The sequence below is a fragment of the Schistocerca piceifrons genome, chromosome 3, assembly GCF_021461385.2.
Source record: "Schistocerca piceifrons isolate TAMUIC-IGC-003096 chromosome 3, iqSchPice1.1, whole genome shotgun sequence".
Taxonomy (NCBI): Eukaryota; Metazoa; Arthropoda; class Insecta; order Orthoptera; family Acrididae; genus Schistocerca; species Schistocerca piceifrons.
In genome coordinates, this window is record NC_060140.1 from 804,277,904 (window position 1) to 804,287,766 (window position 9,863).

The following is a 9,863-nucleotide window of genomic DNA, read 5'->3' on the forward strand; positions in this document are numbered from 1 at the left end:
TTCCCCGTACTTTCATTTTTATTTCTTTTAAAATCCATAATTCCTTCATAGCATATCTACAATTCTCAAAAGTAATTTTAATCAATTTATTTTATCCTTGAAATGAATACCTTGGCAAGTCTGTAAACAGTCATTGTTGATACTGCCACTTACTGTAATCTTTTTTTGAAGAGACCTGGCTCCTTCTACGAGATGTTAGCTGCATTTTCTCTCTTGTTTCAGCAGGTATTTCAAATATCATTTTTGCGGTGTATGGCTGGAGCTAGCCCATACAAATACTGCTTATCGTGTCACTCATGCGATGGCCGGTGTCAACAGAAAGTGACGATTTGTTTCCAGTTACAAATAAAATGATTTTTTAAAGTGGAATTTTACGTAACAGTGTGATAGAGCAGTCCCAAATAAGTTGAATGCGATATTTCTTTTATCGATATGTATTAAGAGCGACAGTAAAATTAGAATAACCAGTATTCCAGTAGCAACTGAACAGTGCTGCATGGTAGTAACAATCAATGCAGGCCAGGATGGAACTGTTGCTGCTGGAGCACTGGTTATTCTTAATGTTTTACTGCCCCTGTTAATACATATTAATATCACACTTATTACACTAGGGACTGCTCTATCAAAAGGGTGTGTAAAATTCCACTTTCAAAACCATTTTGTTTGTAATGGGTAAACAGATGCTTTCTATTGACACTGCATGTTGCTTGAAAGACATAATGAGCAGTATTTGTTTGGGCAGGCTGCAGTTACTTACACACTGTCAAAATGAAATTGGAAATATTTGCCGAAACACCAGAGAAAATGTGTATGACGACTCGTAGGAGGGACACATTGTATATCGTACTCCTGTAATTTACCTCATTATCTGTCCACTATTGTCATTTTAATAGGTGAACCTACTCACTGACCTGATTACATAAATTGAGAGGAAATTCTACTGTAGGATTCAATGTATTTAATTTCAAATTCTTGCCAAATTTTGAGAGAATGGCATAGTCCAGATACCATTTTAAATTGTTTTATTCAGCTCTCACATTGATGACATCTGTCTCCTCTGCATGGAAGAAGACAACTACTGATCATATTGTGAGTATACATGTTAAGAGAACTGATGCTTGGGCTTAGGTATGTGTATGTGCAGGTGCTTTGATATAAATATTCTTAGTAGGAAGTGCAAAGTTTGTCACATCCAAACTGCAGTAAAATTGCCTTCATTGTACCTCATCAACAGAATTGAGAAGCAATTTAAACCCTGAAATATGTTTCCCATTATGTGGGAGAAGAAAAATGTACTGATGGACAGGAACAGACAAACAAAACAATAAGAACAGATGATTCACTTATTATTTGACTTGAGCAGCAGCTTCCGCAGCAACAACCAAAAGAAATTGCCAAAATTTGTCATTGGCTTTGTCGTTCAGTCAACTACATTTGAGTAGTGTATATGTATGTCACTACCTACCACAATAGTACGCCTGCTAACTCTACGGATGAAGAAGGAATTGGACAAATATTTAATGACATAAAAGAAATTATTCAGTATTTTCAGACAGAAATTTAGTAGGAAATGGAATTTGATAGTAGGGACAGGAGGAGAAGGAAAAGTAGTAGAACACGGACTAGGAGAAAAGAATAAGAAGGAAAATTAACAAGTAGAAGTTTGTCCAGAACACAAGTTGATGCTTGCTATCACACTTAATTTAGATATCGTGAAAGAGACATGGAGACACTGGAAGGTTCCACACAGATAGAGATTTTGAACTGAAAAATACTTCAATGGGCAAATATGCACTCTGATCATAATTTACTAGTTATGAACTGCAGGACAAAATCTGCGAAGTAGCAGAAAGTCAGCAAATTTTGGAAATTGGATCTGGATAAGTTCAAACGACCAGAAGTTGTTGAGAGTTTCAAAGAGAGCATTAGGTAACAATTGACTGAAATACGTGAAAGAAATAGAAGAAAAGATAAATAGGTAGCTTTGAACGATCAACGAGCGAAGGCATCAGAGGAACAATAGACAAATCTTAGTACACTGTCTACATTCAGGTTGCATCTTCTTGTGTGGAGTCAGTTCTGCATACTGCTGGAATATCATCAGAATTAAGAGAAGGGTAATAGACTGCAGTTGAATTCAATTTTGTGATACTAAGGGAGTTAATTCAGGAAATGAGACACTGGAAATAGTAGCTAAGTTTTGCTATTTGAGCAGCAAAATAACTGACATTAGCAGAAGTAAGGAGTGTATAAAATCCAGACTTGAAATAGCAAGAAAACCTTCCCTGAAAAAGAAAAATGGGTGACAGGTATAAATTTTAAATGTTCAGAAGCATTTGTTCTTGAAAGCATTTGTGTGGAGTATAGCCTTAACAATAGTGAAACTAGGATGTTTACCGAAAATGCAAGAGAAAAATAGAAAAGATTTGAAATATGGTGCTACTGAAGAATGCTGAATATTAAGTGATTAGATTGGATAACTAATTATGAGGGAGGACATTAATTTATGGCACAACTAGACTGAAATAAGAGATTGGTTGATAGGACATGTTGTGAGGCATCAACGGATAGTAAATTAGGTATTGGAGAGGCTGTGTGTGTGTGTGTGTGTGTGTGTGTGTGTGTGTGTGTGTGTGTTAGGGGATATTGACTGCAGTAAGCCAGTTCTAATGGATGCAGTTTGTAGTATTTACATAGAGATGAAGAGGCATACAAGGTGTAGACAGATATGGAGAGCTGCGTGAAACCAGTCTTTGGATTGGAGAAGATGTCGACAAAAGCAACAACATATTTTTGAGGAGTGAGTGATTCATATTATTGCTGTGAGCCCACCAAGCAACAGCTGCCAACATGACAGACAAATTCCCCCAAAATACTGTTAAGTTATGTTGCTTGATGATGAGTGAAAAGAGAGTAGTGACCTGAACGTTTAAAACTAACTGTTATGTAGGTAAGCTACCTACTTATTGCACTACAAAAGGAAGAGCTATAAAAGGCCAAGGAGAATGTATGAAATTCATTAATTGCTTCATTCTGTATGAAAAATAGGGCAGTTTCAAATTTGTTTCTGTCTTTGAAAAATTATACAGTAGTAGCGTTCACATGACCACCCATGAAAGTACTGACTATAGCTGAGTAATTTTCTAAGATATCATCTCTTTGAAAGATAGGACACTGCATTTCAGCTCCATTGCAAAGATGACAGCTGCATTTTGAATGTGTGTACTCTTTAATGTGTAGACATACACACATCAAAAAAAGTTTTGCGTCACCTCGGTTCCGAGAGTTCCAGAACCTGTACAGAAAATTGGAATTGAGATCAACATAAACATCATTTCCGCCCTTTTTATTGCTCATGAAAACCAACCATTGCATGTTGTACCCCCATACAGCGAGACCTTCAGGCGCGACTGCTACGGTCGCAGGTTTGAATCCTGCCTCGGGCATGGATGTGTGTGTGGTGTCCTTAGGTTAGTTAGGTTTAAGTAGTTCTAAGTTCTAGGGGACTCATGACCTCAGATGTTAAGTCCCATAGTGCTCAGAGCCATCTGAACTATTTTTTGAGACCTTCAGAGGTGGTGGTCCAGATTGCTGTATAGACCAGTACCTCTAATACCCAGTAGAATGCCCTCTTGCATAGATGCATGCCTGTATTCATCACGGCATACTATTCACAAGTTCATCAAGGCACTGCTGGTCCAGATTGTCCCACTCCTCAGCAGCGATTCGTCGTAGATCCCTCAGAGTGGTTGGTGAGTCACGTCGTCCGTAAACAGCCCTTTTGAATCTATCCCAGGTATGTTCGATAGGCTTCATGTCTGGAGAACATGCTGGCCACTCTAGTCAAGCGATGTCGTTATTGTGAAGGAAGTCATCCACAAGATGTGCACGATGGGGGCACGAATTGTCATCATGAAGACTAATGCCTCACCAATATACTGCCGATATAGTTGCGCTGTTGGTTGTAGGATGGCATTCATGTATCGTACAGCCGTTACGGCGCCTTCCTTGACCATCAGTGGCGTATGTTGGCCCCACATAATACCACCCCTAAACAGCAGAGAACCTCGCTTGTCAGTGTGTCTAAGGCGTTTAGCCTGACTGGGTTGCCTCCAGACATGTCTCCGACAATTGTCTGGTTGAAGGCATATGCGACACTCATCGACCTAGCTGAATTGACTTGGACAGAAGCAATCTTCACACTCTCAGAATCTGTTGGTACCAGGGTTGTAGTTGTTGAGTTCAAATTGTGACATTTTTAATGAATCTTGTGATTTAAAGGATGTGTTTACAAACAATTTTAAGTGAAGGGTTTGGAGTTGTCTTTCCGGGTTACATTTTCAAGACCTATCTACCCAGTGAATTTATTTATCTTTGACAGTGAATACAAACAATTCTGAAAGTGCCAGAGCAGAAGAATGTGAGTGTAATATGAAATTTCTCATCTATCACTTGAACCCTGTTTCAAAAGTTCCAGATCTTTTGAGAAAAACTTCTGTAACCACAACAGCAAAGGAAAGTAATATCATTGATTGCTGCACCACCAAGATACACGATAGCTGAGAAGCTTGTGGGAAAGTACGACAGTGGCAGTTATTTCAGTGTTAAGTGCAAGTGTCTTGTCTGCAGAGTATTGAGCCACAGGATGTGAGGCACTAAACGATTTTACTGAATTTACTCTTGTGAAATCTCAGAGATCTTCGTTGTGTGAACATTTTTGTCATGGATTATTTTTCATTTACTTTTTCTCGTGCAAATGTATACTTTTAATTTTATTATGTTGCTTGCAAGTTGATCTTTGTGCTGTCAGCTTGCAATTCATAATTCTGTTGTCACATTTCGAAACATGATCTTTTAGTGTAAGAGGAATTATTTTAGATCTGTAATGTGATGTTATAACTTCTATTTCACCTACTGGCACCAAAGGAGCGAATTTCTTGTATGTTGTGTTTATAGTAATGTTGTATTAGACATGTCAGATTGTTTCTAAGGATTAGCATTCAGTGTGACTGATTAATTACGTACTTTCCTTCTCCTAATTTCCTTTATTTGTATATTAAGAGAAGTCATATAAGAGATATTTTATGTGGTGATGCCTTTCACATAGCTTTCTAATGTGGCACATAAAATTTGTCCTTTCAGGTTGATCATTTCTGAGCAGAATTAAAGTGTCAGTTGCAACTTGGAGTTTCAACTAACAAGAAGTATTCAGCAAGCAACTTCTGATGTCTTACAGCATGGAAAATAAATGTACGTAGCAGGATCTCATACTGTTGGTTACCTTTCCTCCAGCGTTAAATTGATATTGCTTTAAAAATTTCCTAAGAAATGTATCCATCCATAAGAGACATATCTAGCATCATGTGAAAGTGCTTAAGAAATTCAGACTTTTATTGTGACTTTCTGATTTTGATTTTTGAATCAGTTGTTTCTAGCAACTGTGTCGTCCCTGTGTTATTCTGAAGCACTGGCAGTAAGGGTCATCAGACTATTTTATAATGCCTTGTGCTTGAGTTCTTGCAGCCTGCACTGTTAATGTGTAACTGAAGTTCTATTAATTTTATGCAGTTTACCTGCTGTTGAATTGTATTATCAATAGTTGATTAGAACATATATAGTTTGTCAGTAATGTATGCATCATTGTCATTTGAAGAAATGTTTATTTTTTAAAGAAATTTAATGTGTATTACAGCTTTCCTATTTCTGCTATAGTACAACGTCAGATAATTTTCAGCCCATAAATGGCTTATCTGTTATCATTGTATTGAAAACAATTGTTTAACACATGGTGAAAATGAAGCATACAGTCACTGACCATTTTATGGACAAAACTTTTATTATTACTGTATGAATCATTATTTAGGACTGACTTCATAGAGATAGAAATTATAATGGTTGTTTCTGAGTATGTTCCTAAGATAAGTGTATTTAAGCTGTACATTGTTGTTATTCAAGTTTGTTTATAATATCTGTTCAAATAACTCATTATTACTGTTAAATAAATCTTTTTTGAAGAACATTTTAGTTAATAGATCAGTTCATACAGGTAAATGAGAGAATTCCATGTTTTTCTGTTTTACTGTAGTTTTAAATATGTCTTGTGCAACATAATACAGCTGAGTTAGAATGCACGTTGTTGTTTCATTCCTCTTTCATTAATTGTAAATCATTAGCTAAGTTTTGTTCCTGGCATGAGTTTGCTGATTTTATTCTGAGCGACTGAGTGTGTTCACCATTCTGGTATTATGTTCATTTTTAGATTTTTTCAGTACCATATGTGACCGTGTGACAATTTAAAAAAACTTATTCACGCCACATAATTTGTGACATGTTTGCATTTCATTTTCATGCTTTCCAGAAGCCGCAGCAATATCAAAATTCTGCTAAAGTGACCTGTGGGTCTTGCAAGTGTACAATTTGAGTAATATTCTTACTTCGGATGTCAAATCTTTGTATATGCATATACTTTATTATTATTATTATTATTATTAATAATGTTGTTGCTCTTTTGTTAATTGGTCATTTAGGGATGACGAGAAACTTAATTTAGCATTCTGACAATTGTTTCTCCTGGACCCAGCTTCTTTTCATCAACACAGTGTGTATAGCATTTTATTATTATTATTATTATTATTATTTAAATCTGATTTGCAGAGGAATGCTGTTTTCCCGCCGTATGTGGTGCTGTATCAGTACTTCTAAGGATTTGTTTTAGGTGTGACAATCACATGTGGCATCTGTTTGGAACAGCTTTGTTTGCTCACATCTTATCTCTAAAGTGATAGATATCTTCATTCTTCTTTGCAGGTGCTCAGTTTCACCTTTTTAAATCGATGATCTTCACAGATATTTGATTCTTCATTTTGTGTGTGTGTGTGTGTGTGTGTGTGTGTGTGTGTGTGTGTAAAAGGGAGGAGGAGACTCTGACCGACCTTTAGCTAAAATGTTTCTTTTGTTACGTTTTAGGGGTTATTTACAATTTTAATTTAATAAGAACCATTGTATCAGTGGATTTTGTGATATATGAGGATTTTACCAGTTGCTTGGTGCAGCATGTGTGTGGTGTTGATGCTATTGAATTCAAAGTTATTTTGTAATTTATATTTTTTCTGTGCTGTGTGTGTGCTTCAACTTTTATGCATAGAAGGACAGTTATTAAGTAGTAATATTACCTTTAGCTTTTCCAGAAAATGTTATTTAGACCCCTGTACTGTTTCTGTAATGAAATTAAACAGTTGCTGAAAAAAATGCGAGAATTCTATTAATAAGCATAATTACATTGTGCCGAAAAATTATCAATCTTTTTGTACATATCATTTGGTATTTTCTTATTTGGTGAATGTTCTCCCACCTATATACAGCAATTAATGTGAGTGAAACTATATTTTTGTTTATGAACATGCAGTGAAGAATAACTCAACACAGCTGATTTTGAGTTAGCCATTACTTAGTAGTTCATATTTCAGCGTTGCGGATAATATTTTATAAGTTGTTGTGTCTGTGTAACTTGAGCTTTATTGTATCATTGTGTAGTTTAGAATTGAGATATAAGTAAGTTAAGTAAGTGATGCGTAATGACCTGTTTCATTGGTTGTGTAAAGTAAAAATTAAATTACCTAACTTGGAAGAAGTTAAGTGAATTGCAGTAACAGACCTTTAATAACTCATAATGTATGTAAATATTTTTAAAAAATTGGTCATCAAGGTGGTGTTGCTATTAAGAAACAGGAAGTTTACTACTCATTTTACGTATTGATTAGTTGCAGTAAAATGGTCTGGTTGAAATACCTGTTTGGCTCATTGTTTACTGTACTGTTTTGTAAAGCATACAACCATTTTCCCTTCTTCTGAAGTAACTTTACAATTACAAGTTTTCATGTAGCCCAGAAGCAGTGAAAAGAATGTCGTGTGAACACATGCTGAATGTGAGTATTAAAACAGTTATCTGTCGACTGCAGAGACAAATTGATGATTTGAAAGTTAATAAGTAGAGTAACAGGATGATGTGGTAAAATTTTTGAATGTGTTTATGGTTATTTACATGATAAAAGTGATAGATATGGTGTACAGCTGTTTGTATACATACACAACTAGATAAAGACCTTGTGTTATTCCAGCCCTGAATTAAATTAATTTGTGTGCTTTAAGTGTTGTGAGATTGCAAATATTGATTTCTTTTCCTGTCTTATTCAAAGTGTTCAGAAATTACACTCTCTTTCACTAGTGAAGAAGGAGAATAATTCAGTGCTTGATTTGAACTATGGCCCCAGCACTGTCAGTGTACAAAAGTAGCTCGGAACTAAATTGTGCTACATTTGTGTTAACCATCTCCTCCAAGCGATGGTTATCCAAAAATTGTCTGTTGTTGTACATTCATTGTAAACTTTCTTATATTGTTCTTTGTAGGTTATTATAAAGACAAATTTTTATTAATGATTCAGACTAGCTCTGGATGGCAGATAGAAAATAAAAATGAAAATGAAATGATCGTATGGCATTTATTGGCCGGGATATCCCCTTTGGGATTTGGTCGCTGTATTGCAATTTTTTTTTTTTTTTTTTAGTCGATGCCATTTCGGCAATTTGTGTGCCAATGATGATGAAAATGATGATAGACATGCAACACCCAGTCCCCTGCCAGGAATCGAACCCGGGCTGCCTTGCGTGGTAGGTGATAATGCTACTGGTGTACTATGGAGGCAGACTATAAAATACGGAAGCACTGAAATAACCATGCTTCTCTGAGTTTAATGTAGCTGGTTTTATTACAACTGAGTAAGTGTAGAAGTCTTTGATGAAACTAACCAGCAAGCATAACAATGTAAAAGTGATTTTTTTGTGATAACAAAACAGTTTAGGTTTTACTGTTACAACCATTGCTCTTTAGTGAAACTTTCAGTTAATTTTATAATTATGCGCAGACGGTACAGGCGTTGTGCAATGTTGCTTATTTAAGCTGGTAATAGAGTACCAGTGCTCAGTAAAATTTAAATTATCTGTGAAATAAGCATATTGAGTTTTATGAATTTCTCTCGTTTTTTAGCTGAGGAACCAAATTTAGTTTTCAGAAATACTAGGTACACACACACACACACACACACACACACACACACACACACACACACACACACACACAAAATTACATTGTGCTGGAGCTGCACCTCAGCTGGAGTGAGGGGCTGTTTTGGGTGGAATGGGTGAGGGGAGAAAGGAGGCAGGGAGCAAGAGAGGGAGGGCAAAGAAAGGTTGGCTGCTGATAGCTGGGAGGAGAGGCAGCAAACACACGAGATAGTAACAGGATAGAATATGTCACCAGCTCTGGTGAGTTTGTTCACCAAAAGCTTCAGTCCTATGCAAAGGTCTCACCTTCAGGCCCACACCCAAGTTGACTCTTGCTGTACTTGTTGAAGCAATTAATGTGAGTGAAACTAAATGTTTGTTAACAGACATGAAGTGAATATTGAAACACTCTTCTGTCTGTGTGTGTGTGTGTGTGTGTGTGTGTGTGTGTGTGTGTGTGTGTGTGTGTGTGTGTGTGTGTGAGCGCGTGCGTCTGTGTGTGAGCGCGTGTGTGCGTACCACCATCCAACCATGATCTTCCTCCACTCCTGCCTAACACCACCCCACACCTTCCTCTCTCTCCCCAGTTACCTTCCTGGAATTTCTAGTGTGGTCTCACTTTTCTTTCCCAGATCTGCAGACCTCTCACAGAGGAAAGAACAGCCATTGACAACCTCAAGATAGACATTGACCTAATCATCCTCCCTGCAGTTAGTCTCCAGCACACTTGGTATTAACCCCAGTGATAACCTGACAAAGCATTTGCAAATTCCATTTGTTAGCCTGTCATAGTGAGTCCTTCC

At 36.7% G+C, this 9,863-nt stretch overlaps 1 protein-coding gene across 2 annotated transcripts in view; it reads left to right on the forward strand.

The window, feature by feature from the left end:
• LOC124788078 (nuclear pore complex protein Nup98-Nup96) overlaps nucleotides 1–8,116 on the forward strand; it is a 135,068-nt gene extending 126,952 nt beyond the window's left edge. For both annotated transcript variants that reach the window (XM_047255174.1, XM_047255172.1), the window contains one exon: nucleotides 5,143–8,116. In XM_047255174.1, coding sequence (XP_047111130.1) covers nucleotides 5,143–5,157 — 15 coding nt within the window. In that variant the 3' untranslated portion in view covers nucleotides 5,158–8,116. The remainder of the gene's footprint in view (nucleotides 1–5,142) is intronic.
• The last annotated feature ends 1,747 nt before the right edge of the window (nucleotides 8,117–9,863 follow it).